The sequence below is a fragment of the Emydura macquarii genome, unplaced genomic scaffold (genome assembly GCF_026122565.2).
Source record: "Emydura macquarii macquarii isolate MOO-44397 ecotype Brisbane River unplaced genomic scaffold, CSIRO-AGI_Emac_v2 contig_3348, whole genome shotgun sequence".
NCBI lineage: Eukaryota > Metazoa > Chordata > Testudines > Chelidae > Emydura > Emydura macquarii.
In genome coordinates, this window is record NW_027133485.1 from 7,403,167 (window position 1) to 7,426,857 (window position 23,691).

The 23,691-nt window shown below is 41.7% G+C and overlaps 1 protein-coding gene and 1 long non-coding RNA gene across 7 annotated transcripts; one reads left to right on the forward strand and one right to left on the reverse strand.

Moving 5' to 3' along the window:
* Nucleotides 1-1,467: 1,467 nt before the first annotated feature.
* NIPAL3 (NIPA like domain containing 3) lies at nucleotides 1,468-20,840 on the forward strand. 6 transcript variants are annotated; one of them, XM_067533908.1, is made up of 12 exons: nucleotides 1,566-1,675; nucleotides 3,131-3,541; nucleotides 5,726-5,794; nucleotides 5,910-6,081; nucleotides 6,169-6,228; nucleotides 7,795-7,940; nucleotides 9,520-9,616; nucleotides 11,158-11,293; nucleotides 12,118-12,206; nucleotides 14,174-14,237; nucleotides 15,511-15,605; nucleotides 16,656-20,840. In XM_067533908.1, exons 2-12 carry the CDS (start codon nucleotides 3,443-3,445, stop codon nucleotides 16,853-16,855), a joined length of 1,227 nt encoding a protein of 408 aa, XP_067390009.1. In that variant the 5' UTR covers nucleotides 1,566-1,675; nucleotides 3,131-3,442; the 3' UTR covers nucleotides 16,856-20,840. The 6 variants fall into 6 exon arrangements, with proteins under 6 accessions (XP_067390006.1, XP_067390009.1, XP_067390010.1 ...); XM_067533909.1 differs by having other exon boundaries at nucleotides 7,819-7,940; XM_067533905.1 differs by having other exon boundaries at nucleotides 1,468-1,581; nucleotides 5,910-6,228.
* LOC137143878 (uncharacterized) lies at nucleotides 19,143-23,553 on the reverse strand. The gene is made up of 4 exons (XR_010917292.1): nucleotides 23,364-23,553; nucleotides 22,606-22,754; nucleotides 21,431-21,545; nucleotides 19,143-19,231 (listed from the first exon to the last, which is right to left on the reverse strand). It is a non-coding gene; the product is annotated as an uncharacterized lncRNA (long non-coding RNA).
* Between the last annotated feature and the right edge of the window lie 138 nt (nucleotides 23,554-23,691).

The window sequence follows — 23,691 nt, forward strand, 5'->3', positions numbered from 1 at the left end:
ACAGAGAGGCTTTCAAAGGGGCGTCTGGTTTCCGGATGCCCTGGAAGGTGAAACCAAACCTGAGGAGGCGGAACGCAGTCAAGTTAGAGGGCGTGTGCCTCTCGTTAAGGTAGTCCTGAACAATCTCTTCTGCGCATGTGTCTTAAGGCAGTTGCGTGCTCGCCTACACAGGGCCAGGCCCAGTTATAAAGGGGCCCCAGGGAAGAGTGGGGCAGACTCAGTTCCTGTGTCTGATCCCTGTCCTTTATTAAGAAACACAGCTTGTTGGGGGGGGACACTCCCCAATCCCTCTCCCAGTTAGTTCAGACAATTCAGCATACTGATAGGCCAACATAACACATGATTATCTTTGAGTTAAGGGGGCTGAGCGTGCTCCCCTTGAGGTCAAGGGCATGACAGCCACTAGCTGTAACTGTGCAGGCAGCTGGGCTAGTTTTTCAAAACAGCCTGGGGTCAGCTGGTCCAGTGGCTATGGTGCTAGCCCGGAAATCAGAAGAGCTGGGTTTGCTGCTATTGCATGACCTTTAGCAAAGTCTCTCTGTCTTCTTCCTCTCCTCTATTCAGAATGCAAGCTCTATGGTGCAGGAACTGCCTCTTCCTGTGTATTTGTACAGCACCTAGCACAATGGGCCTGATCTTAGTTAGAGCCTCTGGTGGCTACTGTAATGTAAATAAAAACTCAGCATCCACAGCTGTAGTCAGATTTTCAAAATTGCTCACCTCCCATTTAGACACCGCAATAAGCATCAGATTTTTTAAATTGCTCAGCATCCAGCAGCTGTGAAGGGGCCCTGTTAAAAAATCTGACTCTTGTTAAGTTGCTTGTGGTGTGTTATTTTGGAAATCTGTCCCATCATGTTCTAACACTAAGTGATATAGTCATAACAGTTAAGCCATCTTTAATCATCACATGAGTTAACAAGCATTAACTATCATTACTACTACTGTTTTACTACCCTGTTTTAGCAGAGTAGTGAATGCACCGGCAGCAGAACCCTGTTCATTAGTGCAGGAGGCAGAATCCAAAACATGTCCATTTAACCAGTGCATCTTGGGCTGCATCATGACAGATGCTAAGCACATGTAACTCCCAGTGATTTCATGGGGAGTTGGGTTATTTGTGCTCATCTCACAGGATCAGGCCTGTCCTCTAAAAAGAAAACTGCATATATTCTGAGCCAGGGCCTGATCCAGCAGTCCTCTGCATGCAATACAATAAGCAGGAGATTAGGACCCACAGCACCTCTCCGAATTTTGCACCTTCGGACCATAATATCCCATTTACACAGAAAAGTGGCTTCTATGCAAAATTGTGGCCACTAGAGGCCACCTCACCAAATGTTATGAACACACAGCTCCTTGTCTCTGCTTTCATTCTCGGTCTCTTTAGTATCTTGCACTTCAAACAAGCTTTTCCATTCCCAACCAATAGGCTGGGTCTGCCACTGAACACCCTGCCTTGCAGCCAGTAATCTTAATCATAGATGAGCCTACCAGGTGAGTGGCATTTCTAGCATCAAATCATAGTCGCTTAGGAAGAGCAAAGCACTGCACCGGGCTGAGGAAGAAGACCTTAGTTGGGTAAGAAATTCAAAGGAAATTGTGTAGATCTATATCCCTGGGTGTAAAGCATTCGCAGAAACCCCTTCGTAACTGATCTTAAGTGGAAAGACAGGTGAGTCTGTGTTTGAAACTGGGTGAGTGACATGAAGGGCATTGCATGGATTCATGAATTATCTATCATTTCTGGTATGATTCATGTTTTCTCTTGGTCTGTGAATGTATCGGTCTCTTTTAGTTTTTTTTCCCTGCGGGGCATTACTCTAAAAAAAGCCATCCTGCTTTATTTTTAAGTTCAGAAGGAGCACATAAAGGGCGCAGCCCAAACCAGGAAGTGACATGGAAGAACTTTTTTGTTTATATAGGAAAGCTCTTGATTTGGATCCTGCTTGGACAGCAATTGAAATGTAAAATCTTGCTCTTCCCTTGGCAGCCTGAGACAGCTGATTTACTAGGTGGCTTGCTTCTTCCTGTGCTGGAGATGTGGAGGGCATTTGCTGCATATGTTTTGATATCTCGCTGGAGGGGGTCAGGTGAGAGTCTTATGGGAAAGAGAGATTGTGGGACTACTGCTTTTAGTCTCATCTCTGCCACTAATGCATTCTGTGACCTTGAGCAACTCCCTTGGAGCCTTATTTCTGGAGGTGCTGAGCACCTGTAGCTCATATTGGTTTCAGGAATGTGTGGTTTCAATGGGAGCTCTGGATGCTCAGCGCTGCTGAAAATCAGGCCCTTAAACTGCGCTGTGCCTTAGTTTCCCCATCTGTAATAAGGGGTCACTTTGTGAGCCTCAGTTCCTGAGGGTTTGTAAAGCGCTTGGAGATTCTCTAGTGAAAGGTGTGCCATCCAAGTGCCTGCTACTACTAGCTCCTTTAGGAGTGTATGGTGCATCCCAGATGGCTAGAGTGGGTCTTCCTCCAAGGAGCTTGCAGTCTCTAAGGGCCCAGTTCTGCTCTCACGGTGGTCAATGGGTGCCCTGCCATTGATTAAAAGCAGGATTAGACCCTCCCCCCGGTTAGAGCAAAGCAAAAGGCTGCCCTATCATCTCCGTTGTGTGGCGGTGGAATGACCTGTGATGTTGTGTCTCCTGGGTGTACAGCACAACTTCACTATGCACTAAAGCAGTGTAAAAAAACAGGACTTGGAGGTCAGAAAGCTTTTTGACTGCAGCTCTCCAAATGGGATGGCTTGTCATTTAATACCAACTGAGGAACTGTTCACCTTCAGTACAACATGCTGTTTCAGTATCGGCTCCGATAAGTGGAATTCTGTGCAGTTTGTGGGGTGTGGGTCTCTCGAGAAAAAACTGAAACACTGAGGTCCCATCTGAGGGGTGTGGCTGTTAGTTTGCTTCTGAGAAACTTCTTATGAGAGTAAAGGTTTGCCTGGTGTACTTGACCAGAATTTCTCATCCCATCCTCCCTTAGTTGACCTTCTGGCTACCTGACACATACGTATGTATATGTGTTTGTGTTTGTACACGTCACTATAAAGACACCGCTCTCAGGTGGCAAGTTTTGTGATTATTATTAATTGATTTACCTGACTTTTATTTTTAAATCTTCCTTAGGGTCTCAGAATCTCCGGAAATATAAACTGCTGTGCTATTGACTTACTGGAAATACTGATTGATCCACAGCTCTTCCTGGAGCAATTGTCTCATCTCTGCTTTGCTGTCTGAGAAAGGAGAGAGCTGAACAGCAATCGTAGAGATGCCTGGATTCTACTGACCAGCCATTCCTTCGCTCAAGGCAGCAAGATGGAAAAGAAGAAGTGGTGTAAAGTAATGGGCTAGGAGGTACTGGCAGTGCCTGAGTCTCTTGTTTAAAGAGCGGTTGCAGTTGTTGAAGAAGCCAAAAGGGAGATGCATGAATAAACCAAAATGGAAGGCGGGAACGGCCCAGATCTCCAGCTCCAGCAGCTTCCACTCGCAGCAACAGCAGTATCTGTGTTGCCCCATGAGGATCCCTATTCTTACAAGGTCAGATGTTCACCAAAGGCACTGCCTAGCAGGCCTCACACTTGACTTGAATGAGGCTGGGTTTTATGTCAGGCTTCATCTTGCAGCTTGGAAGTATAAACATGCTCGTGAGTGTGCTGAGCTTTTGGATCACATGCTATGTGTTTGTGTTGCAGCAGCGCCTAGGGGCCCTGATATGCTAGGTGCTGTGTATATACATAGGCACAGTTCCTGCTCTGAAGGACCAGCAGCACAAACAGACAAGACAGGAAGGATTATTAACCCCCACTTATAGATGGGGAGCTGAGGGACAAAGGCCCAGATCCTCAAAGGTATTTAGGCTCCTAATTTTCACTGACTTCACTGGAAGTGAGGACCCTAAATAGCTTTGGGGAGCTGGGCCAAAGATGCTAAGTGACTTGCCAGGGCCAGGAGCTGGGAAGTGAACCCAGTGCTTTAACCAGAAGCCCATACTTCCTCTCTAACGGCTGAGCTTCTAAGCATGGAATCTGGTTGGGTTATATATTGTTCCCCTCCTGCTGCCTGCAGTAGGATGTTCTCTTAGGGTAGGTCTACACTGCATTTAAAAACCGATGACTGGCCCATGCCAGCTGACACGGGTTTGAGGGACTCAGCATGAGGGGCTGTTTATTTGCTGGGTCTTCGTTTGGGCTCAAGCTGGAGCCAGGGCTCCCAGACCCTGCGAGGTGGGAGGGTCCCGGAGCTCAGATCACAGCTGGAGCCTGAACCTCTACACCGCAATTAACAGCCCCTCAGCCCATGCCCTGTGAGCCTGAGTCAGCTGGCAGGGGCCAGCTGCAGTGTCTAATAGCAGGGCAGACCTACCTTGGGTACTTTGGGAGACGCTGGCTTGATGAAACTCCCTGCTTATTAAACTCCTTTTGCATCCTAATCACCTTCAACCTATCAAAGGGCTTTCTCTCCCACTTATTTAATTGGTTACTTTAAAGCCATTGCCTGACTGTGCATGGAAAAACAATGACAAGGTCTGTAATATCAGGAGCTGAAGCACTCGCTATATCTTGGACAGCTGTGTTGATACGAAAACTGTTAATGAGGCGCTAATGAGATTTAGACTGTTGCTAGAGGAACGCAAATGGTAACTGGCCCTACTTGACAGAGAGATCACCCCACGCTCTTCTGGTAGCATCTCGTTTGTGATTCATCCTGATTTTCATTCATTGTTGCTTTGAATTCTGCCTCTAGCTTGGTCAAGGTATTGCTGAGTTGTAAACACTACTCGGTCATGGGAGGGTGTAGTCTTCCAGTGGCTTCCACCCCCTGTGCTCTTCTCTGGAATGACTAAGGCCTTGTGTACGCTAGGAAAATAAGTCAACATAAAATATGTCAACTTTCAGCCACCACTATAATTACAGCAGTGGCTGATGTACACACTGCTCTCCTTAGGTTGATGGCATGTGTCCTCATTAGAAGCACAGTGTGGGGAGCTGAGAGACCCATCTCTCAGCTCCCTGACAGGAACCCACAGGCTCCTGGGCTCCCTGTGGGCTGCTCCCCCACTTCCTGGTCCTGCCCGGTCCAGCACACCCGCACAGTCCCGGCTACCAGCTGGGAGGCGGCCGTCCGCACCCCAGCTGGGAGCCCGCTGACTTTTGTCAACAAAAGTCACTAGTGTAGACAAGGCCTAACTGGCTCATTTAAAAAATACATATTTAATCTTTCCTTGCAAGCTCTTCTCCAGCCAGTTGCTGTTACGGTTGGGGTTCAGTCAAGGTATTTATTATTAGAGGCTGAACCTGGAATTGGAAAAGGGGCTGAAGAACCTGTCTAAACAATACTGTGGTGAACAGCAAACTCTCCAATCCTCAGTGAAAATGGGTTTTCAAGTGTGCTCCTTACTGAAAAAGAATATGGTGAAGGACTACATCATCTTCCTGATGGGGATCTCAAAGAGCTCTATAAACACTAAATTAAGCCTCACAATGCCCATGTCAGGCAGGAAAGTATTAATCAACCCCATTTTACAGATGGGATAACTGAGGCATTAGGAGGCTAAATGACTTGCCCAAGATCATACAGGAATTGTGGCTAGATCTGGAAACAGAACCCAGAGACTCAGAGAGAGGTATTCAAAAATCTGCTGTCTGTCAGGATTGTCCCCCTCCCCGCCTTCCGCTGGTTTCACTGGGCAAATCTAATATCCACGTTTGCTTTGCTTTATAGGAAAACTTGATCGGTGCCCTATTGGCTATATTTGGTCACCTTGTTATCAGTATTGCACTCAACCTTCAGGTGAGTATCATGAAACAAATATTGACCCTGTCCGAAGCATCCTGTATTTAAAAAGCAGTAAGGATCCCCAAACATCTGTGGGTTGTTTCTTTTTTTGTTTTGTTTTCCTTTCTAGAAGTATAGCCACGTCCGGCTGGCAGGCTCCAAAGACCCTCGGGCCTATTTCAGGACCAAGACATGGTGGTGTGGTCTGTTTTTGCTGCTGCTGGGAGAACTGGGGGTGTTTTCATCCTATGCCTTCGCACCTCTTTCACTGATTGTGCCACTCAGTGCAGTATCTGTTATAGGTAAAGGAAAAGGACTCTTGTATACGTACCGGTATGAGATTGCTTGTGAAAATGCAACACACGTAACTTGTTTGTCTTTTTTAATAGCTAGCGCAATCATAGGAATTATATTCATTAAAGAAAAGTGGAAACCCAAAGACTTTCTGAGTAAGTTTCACTTCCATTGTCCTGTTCTTCATTTCTGCTTTGAATGCTGCTGAATTTTTACTCCATTGCTTCGTACAGTGCATAGAGTGACAGTTACTAAGGTACTCCATGACATCTGAAAATGACATTTTTCACTAGAAGGGTTCGTCTGTTTTTACAAATGGATTTTCCGTGTCTCGGGTTGATTGTTGAAAATGAACCTGTAGGATACCCTCCTTGTTTCCTGATCTTACAAATAGTTTGATGTGGGGTTTATTGGAGAAATCTGATGGTGGTGGTTTTCCAGGCTGACAGTACATCCTTGGGCCTTGACCCTGAAAATCCCTTAAATACGGTCACAGTTCAGTTCAACTGCACGTGTATTTCCACATATACCACACCCCCCCCTCCCCCCCAGCAAGGGCTCCCATTCTCAGGTTTCCTGGCTGTTGCCTCTTAGAATGGAGAGAGAGATGCGGATCTCCACCCATCTCCAGGCTAAACAGTTCTCTGCCTTCACTATGTTATTTCTAGCAGAGACGGGCTGCCCCAGGAGGCCTGTTTACTTTTCTTTTCAGAGATGGTTGACCGTGTGACTGCCCACAGTTATAAGATGCCACGCAGCTCTTTCTAAATAAGCCTATTTTAGTCTTAATGTAAAAAACATTACAGAAAAACCATGAAAAACAATAAAAGAACCTACTCGCATGCTCATAAGCCTACCAGAGAACACTCAGACCCTAACGTGGTCCTTTCAGATCCCACCCCTGGGGTTTCCTTGTGGTTTCAAGTTCATCACAGCTTCAGCTCAGAGCAAGAACACTCAAAACATGTTTAATCCATCTTTTTATACAGCTCGCGGGTCTTTGATCTTGAGTTTCCAGGAGCAGGTAGTTAGTAGATAATGGATTTTCCTTCCCTGGGCATAGCTTCAAAAGGGTGGATTTGAAGTGGATCAGTTTACATTTCCTTTATTCCCAGGTACTTTCTAGGAAATCCACCTCACACCTATTGTTCCAAAGAACTGTTTGAGGTTCCTAATACCTTCCAGAGAGGCATGAGTCAGTCTCTTAGGGAAGTTGCATACAGTGACGTACACAATTGCATTTTTAATACAAGGGACTCCCCAGGATAGTAAACCTAATTCAATAAAGTGAATTCAGGATATTGCAGGAAATTCAGTCTGTCACAAATTCAACTGGAGTTCAGTGGAATTACATAGACGTGCAAGTGTTTGCTGGGTGAGGGCGTTAGTCTTTCTGCCTTCTGGAAGAATGAACACTGTGCATTGTTAAAGAGGCGTTGCCAGGTAGACTAGGCACAAAATGTAGCACTCACCATCTCCTGTTTGTTTAGAAGACTTTTATCTTGAGTTAGCTCTTGGTTCTCAGCTCACAGCACACATATTGCCTGGGAGTTTTTTCTAATATTTTGAAAGCGGGGCATGGAGGGTGGAGGAGTGAACCATTTCCACGGGAAAGCGTGATCTGTAGTTATGACTATCCCTATGCATGTGCAGTATGTAATGCATGCATCTGTACTAATCCACTAACATTTCTTCTGTTTCTTGTCCTTGGTTTGCCAAAGGACGCTATGTTTTGTCCTTCATAGGCTGTGGTTTGGCAATCGTTGGAACTTACCTGCTGATAACATTTGGACCCAATAGTCATGAGATGATGACAGGAGAAAATATCACTAAGCATTTAGTCAGCTGGCCATTTCTTTTGTATATGGTAAGGTGGCCCATAAAAGGGGGAATGGATTCCATGCTTTCTGAAATATGTCTGGTTGGGGTTTTCATTTGAAATGGATTTTCATGATTACTTGCTGCATTTTCATAGAATCCAAGGCCAGAAAGCACCATTGTGATCATCTCGTCTGACATCCTGTATAACACAGGTCATAAAACTTTCCCAAAATAATTATTGGAGCAGCTCTTTTTAAAAAAACATCCAATCTTGATTTAAAAATTGTCAGTGATGACAACCATGTCCCTTGGTAGGTTGTTCTAAGGGTTAATTACTCTTACTGTTAAAAATAGATTGAGCTCCTTGATGCTATCATTATCATCATCCTTTAAGCAGGGCCCCCATATGGGGGGGAGGGGGCGGCACACTTTACCGGGGCCCGGAGGCCCTGTGGGGCCTGGCCCAGGCTGCAACCCCCATTACCCCCATTACAGGAGGGGGCCCATGTTAAAAGTTTGTACTGGGCCCGCAAAAATTATGCTTGGACCCTGCCTTTAAGCATTCTTGTGGCTCTTTCTTGGCTCTGTGAATGACTCTTAAGAGCTTTTCCCATTATTGTCTCCTTAGCTTGGTGTATGTGCATGTATGCACCATCTAAAGCAGAGGGTGTGTTTTCTAGAACCGATTGGTCTTCAGCTTCCCTTCCTTCTCTGAATTATTGTGCCAGGATTCCAGCATGTCTAAAGTATTCTGCCCCCTCCCCAACCTGTCACTAGTACTAGTCTAGACAGCAGATTGGCATCAACTGTGCCTAAGATGTCCCTGTACTGTAACTTTGTGCTTTTGCCAGAAGGGAAGAAATCTTATTAATTTTCTCATAATTAGAACTCCATCCAAGTCCCACTTGAAGTTAGTTAAAAGAGTCCTACTGACTTTAATGGGTGGTGGATTGGGTCCAACTCATTGGGCAGGATGAAGACCACAAGAACCATTTTAGAGGAAGCTGAATGAGAACTGTGAGCTGGATGTGCAATTTGTGTTATTTGGCCTGTTGTTTTATCTTTTTACCTTTAAGGAAACTAACAAAATGTCCACAGAAAATCCCACTCTCCTATTCTTGGAAAAGTCACTGAGGATCTCATCCATTCAGATCAGTGCTGAATTTGACCTATAACCTTACTAGATCCTGCCTTTGCTTTGATGGATATTGGCAGTACCATGATATGAAAAAATCTGCGCAGTATTGTTTCCACCTATCAAATTTAATGGGACCATGCACTTCTGTGGCATCAAATAAAGCTATAGTGCTACTAGGCTTTTCGGAGGCAGTGTGGCCTAGTGGACAGAGCACAGGACTGAGACTCAAGAGATCTTGGTTCTCTTCCCAGCTCTGCCACTGACGTGACCTTGGGCAAATCACTTCCTCTTTCTGTGCCTCTGTTTTCCCCCTCTGTAAAATGGGGATAATGATACTGACCTCCTTTGTAAAGTGCTTTGAGATCTACTAATAGAAAGAGAGAGGTATTATTACCATGAGCATCATAGCTGAATACACTGCAAGAAAACAGATTCTTCACCTCATCCCTCGCTTTCTAATACACTTATTTCTGCATTTTTTTTCTAGCTGGTGGAAATCATACTATTCTGCCTGCTGCTATATTTTTACAAGAGGAAAAATGCAAACTACATTGTAGTTATTCTTCTACTGGTAGCATTGCTGGGTAAGTTCACGTGTGCTTAAAATTTTCTAACTGTGGTTTACTATAGCAAATTAAAGAGTGAAGTGCATTTCATGTCTTTAATCACAGTAACTAACTCCAGAAATGTTTTTGAAAAGCAAATAAAGCCTTTATCTTGCTATAATATTTAGGATTGAAGCAAGGAGAGATGAAGAAGGCCTATTGGACCATCAGGTCTATTGCCTGGAGGGGGGGCAGGATCTAGTCCCTCAAATAGAGGATATGGTAGATTCTAAACTCTGCTTGTGCTGCTAATGACAATGTGTTGTGTCCATGTGCGCAAAACACAGTGAAGAGCCTTACAATTTCACCCAAGATGGAAGGATCGTCTTGTGGCTAAAATACAGGATTTTAGGTCCAGGAATCTTCCTGGCTCTGACACTGACTTCCTGTGTGATCGTTGTTAAGGCACTTGGCCGCTCTGCAACTCCGTTTTCCCATCTGTAAAATGGCACTTCCTTGCCTCGCAGGGATGTTGGGGAAGTTAAATTACATGAACATTTGTGAATTGCTTGCTTTGAGATCCTCCGCTGCAAGGTGCGAGAGGAGGATGGAAGATGATTCCTGTGACTGTTGTATGAGCCATTATAGTTTTAAAGGAAGAGTTGTGACACTTTCCCTGCAGTTGTGTTGGAAGCCATGAATATGATACTATGTCAACAGATTCCTGTTTAATCTAGGAGAAGCTGTGGAGATGGGGTGAAATCTTGGCCCCACTGATGTTAATGGGAGTTTGCCATTGACTTTAATGGGGTCAGGAATTCACCCTTTGCGTTTTGCTTCCTGTTGATCTGTTTTCTTAAACACCAAGTAAACTAGATAATAGAAAGGCAGAGACACAAACTGACATGCTAGAGAATTTGGAGTTGAAGCTTCCACTTAATGTATAATTAGCTCTGTGATCCAGAGCTTTGAAAGCAGTATTCAGTGTGCTGCAGTACTCTCTCAAGCTTTGCTGTACATGTAATATCCATCACTGTGGTATCTAGCTTAATGAGTTGACGTGTACTGGATTGCTCTAACTGGAGGGATGGCGGAGCAACCGAATCATGGACAGGATGTCCACCTTAATTCTGAATTGCCTTGACTAGTGCTTGCAGAAATGGGGAAGATAATTGGCTTTTATCAGTCCTCATTTTTTAGCTGTGTCTAGAAAATTCCTCAGTTTTATTAACAAAGCTGGTACATCAGCAAAAGTAAGGAATGTTTGCACCTTTCTAGTCCCTTTTGTCTGATCTGAAGGCGCTGCTCAAACATTAATGGAGATTGGGTAAATATCCGTGTTCTACAGATGGGGAAGCGGCACATGAAGAGGTTAAGTGACACACCCAAAGTCACATGGTGAACCAGTGGCAGAATAGAAGTCGGGAATCGCACTCCCGTTGTGTCCTTTGCAACAGGAAGGCTGAGGCTCTTGTCACCTTTTGCTTTGTTAGCAGCCTCCTGTTGTGCTGCAGATTCCAGTTAACAATCCAGTGATCTGTGCTGTGCTCTTACAACCCAGCCTTGTTCAATATTCACAGGGTCTATGACTGTAGTGACTGTGAAGGCTGTAGCAGGCATGATTGTTGTCTCAATACAAGGAAGCCTCCAACTCGGCTACCCTATATTCTATATCATGTTGGTATGCATGGTTGCAACAGCGGTCTTTCAAGCAACGTAAGTTGAGTCTCTTTTTTTTTTCTTATTGTGGCCCACAGCTGTGCCGTATAATGTAGCTAAAATATTTAGACATCAACCCAAATGGGCAAGAGTAGGTAATTAAATAGCTCACTGTTATGTTGGCCCTGACAGAGGGAAGTTCTTCATCTGTTTGCTAGGTAAACACCACATCCTTCGTAATAACGATAGTACTAAGAATTAAAGAAAGGCACAGAATTGTGAGTAATAATAGAATAGTGGTCATTGGTCCGAAACCATAGTGTTAATGAAAACTTGATGCTGACACAATCTGCCAATACCTGTCAGCCAACTTTCATCATTAAGGCTGTGTTTCTACTCCCAGTGAAACCTTTGGGTGTTTTGACGCTGACTTCAATAGCAGCACCATTAGTCCAATGCTCATGCTACTGACCAAGTCTGCTATACGCTGTAGAAACAAGAGTTCTCAGCCCTCTCCTCTGACCTTGGTATTAGCAACATGGATACAAAATTCTTAAAAATCTGGGATGAAAACTGGCTCCATTGATGTCCATAGCAAAACTCCCATTGCTTATATTGGGGTCAGGATTTCCCTCGGGGTCTGACTCTCCTTTTAAACTGGTGTGACGGAGTGACTCCATTGAAGGTATAAGGAAGAGAATCTAGAATCTATCTAGAGAGCGTTCTTTTGAGAAGTGTCTTCAAATGGAGGGATCGGGGGGGAAAGGAGAACTATCTCTAGAAGCAACTTCTAAACAAATGTTGAGAATCCTTTTTTTTTTTTTTTTTTTTTTTTTTTAAAAAAAAAACCCAACTTGCATTATTTGCCGTTGTGTTTGAAGGTTTTTAACTCAAGCCTCGCAGCTGTATGACTCATCTCAAATTGCCAGCATAGGCTACATCCTGTCAACAGCAACAGCAATTACAGCAGGTAAAACACTTGTGCAATGTTACCAGGTTTGTTCTTTTAAAATAAGGGTGAAAGACTTTTGAGGAAAATCCTGATTTCTAGCTGAGGGAGATTAACTACCTGCATGAAGATGATTTTCATTTTCTTGCTACTTTCTGCAGTCAGTTTCATTTTAAGTGTGAATTCTGCCATTAGGTTGTGTAAAAAAAGCTTTCCTCTTTAGATCTGACAGCTGGTTTGGTGCGCCAGTGTTTATATCTGAGACTGGACCACTCACTCTGTCCTAAAGCACAAAAAGAGTAGTGGGTGTCTTGTAATCTAAATCCTTCCTAGATGTGTAGCTTAGGTCCATGGCTAAAATTTGTTTACCAGTTTTGAAATGTCAGCAGCACGCAGCAGAGCGAGGTTGATGCTACTGAGAAATGCTTTGTTTTTTCTCAAGAGCCTGTTGTGATTCTTTCTCTAAAACTCTTGTTCGCATTGTATTTAGGATGTAGCAGCTCCCATCCTTACAGACTGAATATATTCCTGTTTCAGGCCTTGTCTACATGAGAAAGTTTTATCAGTATAATAAGGTATAAACTGATACCCATATAGCTATACAGATGTAACCCCTGTGTGGACAGTCTTATTACAGGAGTGGCACTTCTTTATCTATTGATTGATTTGATTTTTAGTGTAAGTTACTTGGGAAGGGGTTTAAGCTAAAATGAAAAAGCCATTCTTATGCTGGAGTCCAGGTAAGGGGATTATACTTGTAACTATGAGGAGTATAGCTGGTAAAACTCTTGCATGTAGACTAGGTCTCAGTCTTTGCAATGGTTTTGGTGACCTTGTAAATTACTTATTCACTTAGGTGATGGTTTTCTCATTCAAGGCTCTGAATGGCTGTGCCTCAGTTTTTCTGTCTGATTTTCTCTATTGTCATGTTCCCAGCCAGGTATTGCAGTCAGACACTGCAATTTATTTGGTTTGCCTCAATTATAAATTTAAATGAATAGGAGCCAGGACATTTTGAGCCCAATCATGAATGGTGATCTGTCTGTCCTCTCAACTCCTGTTGACTTCAGTGAGTGCAGAGATCACTTGGCACCTGGCAGGACTGAGTCACAAGCACTTAGGCTGGGAATTCACTCTGTTGCAATTAAAGACACTCAACCTGTCTTGCCATTCAAGGCAGGACTTGGGCAATATTTTCAGTGTAGCTTATGTGGTAACTGCTCTTCAATGCTAATAACTTCATCCTAGTCACTAGCACAGCAGCCTTCGAGTGGTTGTAAAGTATGTTTGATAGCAATACAAATAAATGTTGGCGGTGGCAAATGCAGCATCAGTAGTTCCCATCCTAGAGTATAACTTGTATGAAGGAAACTTCACAAGGAAGATTGTGTCTGCCCATAAAAAGATTTACCCCAGATAAACCTGCTAGTTGTTGTGACTTTTTTTTTTTTTTTTTTAATTATTATTATGGAGTTGGGGGTTTGACTAAACATAAAAATTGTATTGCTTTAATGATTGCGGTGTAGTTAGTGATACAATCCCCTAGTGTGGATGTAGTTATGCTGGTGTATAAAGACACACACCAGTGTACCTATTCTTTTACGGGAAGAGGAATGAGCTATACCAGCATAAGGCCCCATTATATCAATATAACTGCATCCAAACTAGGGTGTTGTACAGTATAACTATTTTGGTAAAATATCCAGTTCCTAACTGACATAGTTATACCAGTACAACTTTTCAGTGTAGAGCAGGTCTTCCTTTTATTACCAAAAAATAAATAAATAAAAATCTAAAGAGCTTCTTTGGGAAAAATAAAACAAAACAAAGACACCTCATTTTCAATGTTGGTGTTTTTCATGATTATTTTCTAAAAATAATTGGATTGCTGGAGGAAGCGGTGGTTTAAGATTTAGTTATACTTAGGCACGTTGAGAGGGTGTCTAATTGAAGCTAAAACCTGTTCATGTTATCTCCTCTTGTCTCAGGAGCAACCTTCTACTTGGACTTCACTGGTGAAGATGTTCTCCATATATGCATGTTTGCACTAGGGTATGTTTTTCAAAATACCAGGCCAGATCCTCAGCTGGTGTAAACAGGCATGGTGCTATTGAAGTGCATGGAACTTTGCTGATTTACAGCTGATGAGAATCTACCCCCTGCCTGCCGCCCTCATCCTTACTTTGTGTTAGCAAATTGAAATGTACTTCTCTATATGGCTAAACTTAAAAAAGTGGTGGAGGGGAAAGGGAGGTGGGTCTATTGAGAAATATCTGGGACTCATTCTGCTACTGCTTTGTCTTGTAGCCTCCATCGATGTGTAGGATGACATACATTCACTCTTAAATCTGTCCTGCTAGAATGGCCAAAGGTGGATGCTTCAGAAGAAGGTTGCAAAAGCTTCATTGTGCAACAGCTATACCATGTGGGGACACTTCTTCCTGACCCTAGATGGAGATCAGCTTATACCCTAAAGTGTGAATCTTGATACTAGTTACCTCTTTGAATATCTTTATCCCCTTTAGCGTTTAGAGTAAGGTCCTAAAGGTGTCCCTCCTAATTTCTGAGCTGGACTAGAGCAACCAAATAAATGACCATCCTCAGAGACTCCATCCCAGGTTTTATGCTGAACCTATGTTGGGCCAGAACAGGGGTTTGGGAGTCCAGTCAAGTACTGCATGGATACTTATGCAAGGCAGACAGGATCAGTAAAGCTCTTAGTTATATATCTCAGTACTAAGTCTTGTTACAGGGCCTTGATTTTTAACTCTCTATAAACAGGGGACACATTAAGCCATCTAACAAATTAATACAGAAACACTAACCCACTCAAAGTACTAATTAACCTTGTCTCTTCTCATTAACATACTGCAGAAATCAGGGCTGACAATTGTCAGTGCATTTACCTACAGAAATGCTGAAAAGGTCATATTGTTGAATCTTGGAATTTAGTAAGAATGAATCAAATTTTGGGCTGTTACCGTTCCCCTGTAATTTGTCAAGACTTCAGTTTCCCATAAGTGCAAATTAATAACTGTGAGCATTTTGCCAAGGGAAAGGTTGACTCGTTCTGATTACCAGTTGCACGCAGCATGGATCTTAATACTGTGATCACAGTCATTATTCAACTAAGAGACACCTCCCTGTGAGTAGGGCTGTAACTCTGCTCTGCAGGTTCTGTCTCTTCCAGCTCCATGTTCTGTACTTCTGGTGTGTAATGGAAATTCAGAAAGAGCAAAAAATTTGGCTTGTTGACTTTTTTTCCCCACTCATTTCACTAGATCTTTTCTCCTTTTCCTCTCCTCTCCCACCCCTTCTCTGTCAGGTGCCTCATTGCATTTTTAGGTGTCTTCTTAATCACAAGAAACAAGAAGAAATCCATACCATTTGAACCCTACATCTCAATGGATGCTATGCCAGGTAACAGGAAAAGTCCAATATTTTGCCATTCTGCCTTTTAAATATCAATTATCAGAATAATCAGTCACATTTTGATTTCTCTCTAAATTTTATTTTATATTTGCATTTGTTCACTGTTGCAACCTGTTGGGCAGTTGTAGTATTTTTTTTCTTTATTATTTTTATTTGTTAAACTTTATGCATCCATAACTTTTTCTCTTCATGATGGGTTGCTTCTCTATCTTTGTTATCTCAGCAATGTAAATGATCACTATGAGGTTGATAGGGTGAATGTAGCTTTTGTTGTCGAAATAGTTTAAAAAAGTATACGGAGTGCCTGATTCTTATTTAAACGAAGGACACCTTACACTGTCCTAGCTGGTAAAGGGACCTTAAAGTGGGAATGTATACCTGCCCGAGTGGTGTGACGTGGCCTTAGTATCAATAAGAATCTGGTCTAGAATCTGAAGCAATCTTAATCTTAATAAAAATCAGAGCTTTTAATCTATAAATCAGTTTTTTTACAATCACCAATTATGGAGAAGCTTTGTGGTCCAGTGGATGAGGCAGAGAAGATAGGGGGCCAATCCTGCACAATGCTATGTGCTCTCAACTCCCACTAACTACAGCAGGAGTTGTGGGTGCTCAGTACCTCTGAAAAATCAGGCCACTAAAACTCATGTACAGTGAGAAATGAACATAATTGTACCTCACAGGATGAAGTAATCAATTCTTAGGTCCTGAATATTAATCTCTCCAAGCACTCAAGGCCCCTCTGATTAAAAGTGCTCCAGAAATTGAAAGAATTATTAAGAATAAATGTATGGGTGGAAGGGGAATATGACTAAATGATGTTCAAATTAATGATAGTTGACTGCCATTCCCCGTCCACAAGGAGCTAAACCACTGTAATTTTCCAAAGTTATTTATGTTTTTTTTGTTTAACACTCATGCAACTGATAGGGCAAATTGCTAGCTCTGAAATTGTATCATTTATCAATAACAGGGCAGAGGAAGAAGGGACTTCTCTTCCTAACCATTTAATCCTTGTCTTTCCTCTACCTGTTGCAGGCATGCAGAACATGCACGACAAAGGAATTGCAGTTCAGCCTGACCTCAAACCTTCCTTTTCTTATGGCGCCCTAGAGAACAATGATAACATATCAGAGATCTACACTCCAGCCACACTGCCGATAGTGCAGGAGGAGCATGGTTCCAAAGGAGTTTCTGCATTGCCCTACCGTGTGCTGGAGCACAGTAAAAAGGAATGAGTCCTCTTCGGGCAACAAGAGCGTGGTCTTTATTTATTTATCGCTTTGGTTTTTGGATCCATTAAAATATAAATGAGTACATTAAAGCTGAACTCAGTATGGTTTAAAATTAGTCTCAAAAGTAACTTTCAAGATTATTTGCATAAAGGACTCTATGTAGTTGTGAACTTGGAAGCATTTGTGCTAAGCTAGCAGTAAATCATAGTCCTCCTTTTAAGGTTGCTAACTGCGAATGTGTAATGACAGGCAGTATTGTGGCTATCTGATATTGACCAGACAGCTGGCACTGTGAAGATGCAGAGCTGGGTGAAGTACAGTGACTGCCGCCTTTCAGCCCTGCCAGAAGTGGGTACAACACAAACTGAAGACAACTGGACGTAAGGAAGGGCAGAATTTGGTCTATTGTGTATCAATTATGGAGGAGTTCCAAAAAGTTGGCTCTTGATGTGGTAGTTACCTCATGAACACTTCTTTAACATGGCATTAAAATGTCATTGAACTAAAGCAAAATAATGTTTGCCAGTACTGTCTTAGGAATGGTATCAAATACTGGAATAAGCAAGTAAATGGTCTGATCTGCCTTTTTTCAGACCATAAACGTGCTGCATTTCTCAATAACAGCTACTCTCTGTCTAGTATTGAGTGAGATGTGCATGTTAAATGTTTTTTGTGGCACCATTGTGTTAGATCATGCATCAATTCAGGATACAGATGATTTCAGAGAAGCTGCCACAGGCTGGATTAGATGGTGCAGAAATTGACCCAGTGAAGTGCAAGGAAAGAAGAAATGAAAATGGCATTGTAGCTAGTCAAACTTAAGATTGACTAACTTCTTGGTATTCTTGTATTTCTTTTTAAGGTCTAAATTAAATTGTTTCCTAACCAAAAGATTCAGGCTGACATTTTTCAAAGTTGTCTAATAGATTTGGATGCTCAATGGTGTCCAAATCCCTTTGCTAGCTTTGAAAATCTCAGCCTCAGTGTTGTGAAGTGTTGTTTTCCTTCTTCAGAAGTAAGAAGGCGGCAGCTCATTACTTGTGAGCAACTCAATAAGAATAAATGAACAAGCATGGTTCAACACTTGTGAGCAGGATAACAATAACACAGCAGTGTGCACTCATGATAAATGGAAAAATATATTTAACTATTTAGCTTCCAAAGGGTGTTTAGAAGCAGATAGGGAAGAATTTTGTTAGATTAAAGAACATGGTCAAAATATTTGTCTTAAATGCTTACTCCTGCTTGTAAGTTACATCTGCTTTTCAGGTAGTTGCACTTTTTTTGTCCCCTTTCTAAATATATCTGTCTTGCTAAAGAATGGAATTTGAAGTCTGCTTAGGCTGAAATGCACTATCTTCATCAGCTGAACAAACTTGCAGAAGTTTCTTTGAGGTTAATAGCAATTGCTTTCTGTGCACAGCACATAGTTATTCCTACACAAACTGGTTTGAGAGGACCTAGGATTTGCAAAAGTGGGTTTGTATTTAAATACACTGGGCTATATTCTGCTCTTGGACTAGCAAAAATCCACAGGAATTCCATTGATTTGGATTAAATAGATAGTAAATTAGAACAGAATCAGTCCTCCATGAAATGTTTGCCTTGATGGCTATAAATATTAGTTACATCTGCAAATACTTAAGGCTACTTTGGTACTTTTGGCTGGCTTGAAAAAATTGTATAAAAGACCTCACAATGGTGGATGCCCAATTTCTATATTTTTACCTTTTACACTAAGCTTCTTTATTAGCTTGGCACATCAGACAATTCAGAGCTTATCAATGGCATCCTGTACATTTGAGTTTATGAAACCTAAAGAAGAATCTGCCTTTTTTTGCCCATTATGCTTTTTGTTCTTAAGCAAGATAACAAAGTTAATGCTAGTATTTCCAGAACTTTAAACTTGTTGGATTTCCCCATGACATTGATTTAGTACATTGGCTTTCCATCCCATGTAGTAACTGTTTGTGAATTTATGTGTGGCTTTTATTCATTAAAGATACAAAGCAGAAGGGAGGGTGTATGGGGGAGGAAAGAATACTTGCTTCTCATCTCCCTTCCCTTTTAATCACTGAGGCAATAGGCATTTTGACACTGTAGCTGTTAAACCACAAAAACATATTACTTCAGTACAGATTAGCATTAAACTACAAACACATGCAAATTGAATGTTTAACTTTCTAAAACTCTCTATAGGCTCGGTCCTCTGTGGTAAACAGACATAAACTAGTGTCTGATTTTAATGGATCAGATCCTACAATAATAATGTAACTCAGCCATCAATTGACTTCACTGTTTGGTTATTGATCCTGCCATGGGTTATGGCTCTTTGTGTTACTCCAATGTAGTTTTCATAACTGCTTCTGGGGTTTCATACTGGTATTTAAAAAGAAATAAAAAATTGCAGTTGAACAATATGCAAAATTCCTGGACCAGTAAATATTTAGGTTCTTTAGTACATAGTTGTCTTTGTCACTAATATCAACTATGAGATTCTCTACTGTGCCTCTCAGAGATGCAACACAGAACTCTCAGCCCAAGTGAAAGAGGCTACGGTGACTTTGTCACCTTTTGTATTGTCCCTAAGCATAATAGCCATGGCAGCCTGCTACAAGTCTCCACAGTACCGCACCTCCATGCCTAACTCATCCCTCTGAGTCCTTAGCCTGCCTTTCTTGGCACAGCATGTGGCTTCTTCTGCAGATCCTGCACTGGGGAGATCCTCCTTAGACTTCTACATACCTCTGACCCTTTTTATCGTGTGTAGAGTCCACAGCCAAGGGAAATATCTTGCCCCAAAGATTTGAGCAGTTCAGCCTAATTTCAAGGGTTAATGGGCCATTTTTAGGTGTTTTTAAATATTCATAGCATTTGCTTTCAATAAAACTTGCTTTTCAAAACTTTCTAATAAATGGCTCCAGTGAAGGTGTTATGTGTGTGTATAAAAAATGAAATAGTTTGAGCTGCTCCAATCTGCTATGTTAAGGCAGAGTTGGTATGGACTTGTGAACTAACACGTGAACATAGGAGCAGTACTTTCACCAGTGTGCTTTTTGGTTTTGTTATGTTGGTCCTGCCACTCATGCCATGGCCATTAGATTTAGCTTCCCCACTAATTTCTTTGCATTATTCCTCAATACTGTGTTGCAGCCAACATCCTTGTTAACCAAGTAGGAGGGGATGGGATGCCCTCAGAAGCCACACACATCTCTGCTTAAATGGGCTGCAGGGTTTCTGCAGTCATCTTAACCACAGCAGTTACAAACCAAACTTCTCCCACTGCCTTAGCAGAAGGGCAGATCCTGTAGATTGTTTTTAATCTCAATGTATACTTTCTTTACAAAATATTCTTAGGGGTGAGAGGCCACAGATATATATATATATATAATTATATATAATTATAATATAATATATTCAGGTTGCAGCAAGTATTTACAATTAAACTGACCATGAGCATTTAAAGAGAATACACCTCCACCCCATTTTCACCTTCTACACATTCCAATCCTCCTTGCAACTGCTAAAATCTATTTATTCTAAAACAAATAGTGTAAGCAATATATTTTGTCTGAACTTCAGTTTATTCAGGGCTTGATCTGGAGATGTAGAGAGCACTTTCAAAACCCATTGAGGCACATCTCAGAATCAAGCCCTTAAAATGTGCACAGAAACCAGTGGGCTGTCTTCTCTCTGATTAAAATGGTGCAGAGTGGGAATACTGCTACTCTAATTACCCCTTAACTCCTTCCTTTACTGCTAGAATTAAAAGTTGCTTTATAGAACATGAGACTAACACGTATTGCCTCTGTAATGGAAACGGTGGCTTTTCAATGCACCAGGCGCTTAAATATATTCTAAATGTATTTCTCACATGTAACTATGCTGTGGAATACAGGTCTGATGTTGTTTCAACATACAAAATGATTTGCCTATGAAGTTTTGTTCACATTAAAACATGTAAATAAACTGAGCTTTATAGTACGAATTATAGCTTTTTTTTTTTCATAAGCAATGTTGCATGTTTATTTGTCTTTTAGGTGAGCTCTTCAAAAATGATACTTAAAAGGTTCTGGTAAAATCTATGGAACTCTTGATCAATAAGATAACAATTATGAGTGATTGTATTATGTTCGTATTAACAGAAAAGTCAAGACAAAGGAGCATTGTAAGCAATGGATTATATATATATATATGTTCAAAGAGAGCAAAATCTACTTTTGGATGGGAGACTTTATAGCAAAAATCCATGGCACTGAGACTGGGCTTTAGTGTTGCCAGCTCTCGTATTTGGTGTTACCTGCAATATTTAGCTGGAAAATACCATTTCCTGGATTCATGTAATTACAAAAGAAAGTTAGTTTACATTTTAAAGAGATCTAGCCCTCATGCTTGCAGAGAAAAGCTTAAAACATGACCCAAGTGCACCTGAAAGGGTCAAGAACCAGAAACCAAATAGAACTCGACTTAAAAAAAAAATCATGATTTTTGCGGCCTGACTTGCGAGTTTTTGAGTGCTTCGAGTTGGCAATAATGGGGTTAAGGAAGTGACACTCTTCTCTCTGAGTTGGTACTCACCCATTACTCTGCCGTGATCACTGGGAGCACTGGATATGCCATCTTTGTGGAACATCGTGTCTTTGCTCTCAAGTCCAGAGGGACTTGAAATTTTATCAGCATTTCCTATCTCTGCCTTTATGAAATAGAGATTATAAATTTAGAATACTGGCAACAAATCTTAATGGGGTGCTTGCCAACCCTAATTGATACTGACCATATGGGGACCATTTCCCGAGGGATAAGCAGAAGATAACCCTGAAAATACTCTTAATTAAATGTATACATTGGAGACTCAAATACAAGTGGAAAAAGCACTGGAAGCCACATGTCTTGGTGTAGAAAAGGCTTTTGACAGGAGTCACTACATACTATATAAAATAAGAAAGTGAAAAATATTAAAACATACAGTACAGAGGCACTAGCAACATATCCTGCACAGTTTCAACTGGAGACAGTATCTTCCATTGTTCAGTGGCATTTTGCTGTAGTACACTATTAAACAGTTATTGCATTGCATGCTGAAGTGGCTTCATTTCATTATTAGATTAAATTATTTGCATTATAGAGATGGTAATCAATTTGTGCTTTAGGATCAAATGAACTATATAAATATGCCCCTGCAGAATCAGTTGATGGAGATGGAAAAGAACTATTAGATTTATTATAGGCCCTATATAAGGGCAGAATATATTGCTGTCACTAAGAGAGGAAGTTTCACATACGAAATTGATACTACATTTGATCACAGCCATAAAGGCTATGAGAATAAAGGATAACTACATATTGCCTCTGTTGATGCAGCATCTAAATGGCAGAATTCCATTTAGAAGTGAAATTAAGAATGCCTTCCTGAAGAATGCTTTGCTTATCCTCCTGCCTTCTGTCACAGGAGAAAGAGCCTTTCTTTGAACAGACATAAATGGGAAAGCTAATAGGAGAGATCAGACTAATGTTCTTTTCTGCCCTTGGCCAGAGGTAAACTTTAGAAGAAAGCATTTAAACCAGAGTAAATCCAGCCCATGAAATTGAAATCCTGACCTGCAGCAGCCATCTCCCTATAGCTGCAAAGCGAGGACAAAAATGATCAACAAAGGTGTTTAGCAATGGTGAAATCAAACAGCAAATTGTATTTGACATGGAAGATACAAGTATAGGCGAATGTTTGTATGTACTTGGTTTAGATATAAACTTACATAACCATATTCAAATATATCACAGAGATTGGGCAGCCAGGGGTTAGGCAAAGAGTTTCTTCACTGGATCAGTAGTTTTTACTTTGTGAGAAGGAATATGGATTCCTCCAGGTCCCTTTCTTATTCTGCCATTTGCTCCCAACTTCTAGCTAGAAAATGTGAGGGGACAAAATGAAAATTTTATTTTGAACTATTAGCTGTATTAGTACAGATGAACATTCATGATTAATGAAATGCTAGCAACATCTCATACAAATGTTGTGGGACCACATTTCATATAATTTTTCAGTTTTGTCCATTTCCACCTAAAATTGAGATAACTGTTGCACATGCAACAAAAGAAAATGTTTGTTTTAACATAACACTGCTTTTTAGAAATTCTGAAGACTTTTGTAGTAGATTCTGCTTCTTGAGATTTGTATTATAATGTCAAAAAATGTAAGGAAAGAATAAATTGTAAGCCCCCTTGGGGAAGGGTCTGACTCTCTCAAAGTGTGCATACAGCATCTAGGGCAATGGCAATCTGTTCTTTGTGGGGGCCTCTAGATGGTACTGTAATAAAAATACAAAACAAATCAGTGAAACTGGGGAGAAATCAGAATGGATTAGCAGATTAGGAGAGAGAAACCTACGTGTGTACACGTATACAGAATATGGTAGGGTCCCAGGAATCTCCATGTGCGTGTGTACACATGCTATGGTAGAGTCCCAAAGGTTGCAATAACGCTGCGGTGATCACATTAGAGATATTACTGTACCTCTTGTAGAGTTATTTAAAGGTTTTCTATCTCAGGGTCTCCTGTCTGTAGTGATGACAGTGTCTAGCACTGATCCAGGCTCACCATGGGGAACCCCAGAGCCCTCCTGTGGAGGGAGCTGCTGCAACTTCAGCTTATCCCAGCTTCATCCATCTGTCCATCCAAGGCTGTGGCCTCCCCAAGTTTTACAGCTCCTCATCCTCTCCCCCACCTTACCCCCCAAAGGCAATGTCCCCCCAACCCAGCCCCTCCCCCACCTACCCCCCAAAAGCAATGTCCCCACAACGCAGCCCCTCCCCCACATCACCTCCCCACGGCAATGTCCCCC

What these genes read in the sequence shown, in the direction of transcription:
- NIPAL3 (XM_067533905.1), top strand. Translation starts at nt 3,443, where the DNA reads ATGGAAGGCGGGAACGGCCCAGATCTCCAGCTCCAGCAGCTTCCACTC. An exon ending in GAAACCCAAAGACTTTCTGA is followed by an intron (nt 6,229 to 7,794) that starts GTAAGTTTCACT and finishes GGTTTGCCAAAG; the next exon opens with GACGCTATGTTTTGTCCTTC. An exon ending in GGCCATTTCTTTTGTATATG is followed by an intron (nt 7,941 to 9,519) that starts GTAAGGTGGCCC and finishes TTTTTTTTCTAG; the next exon opens with CTGGTGGAAATCATACTATT.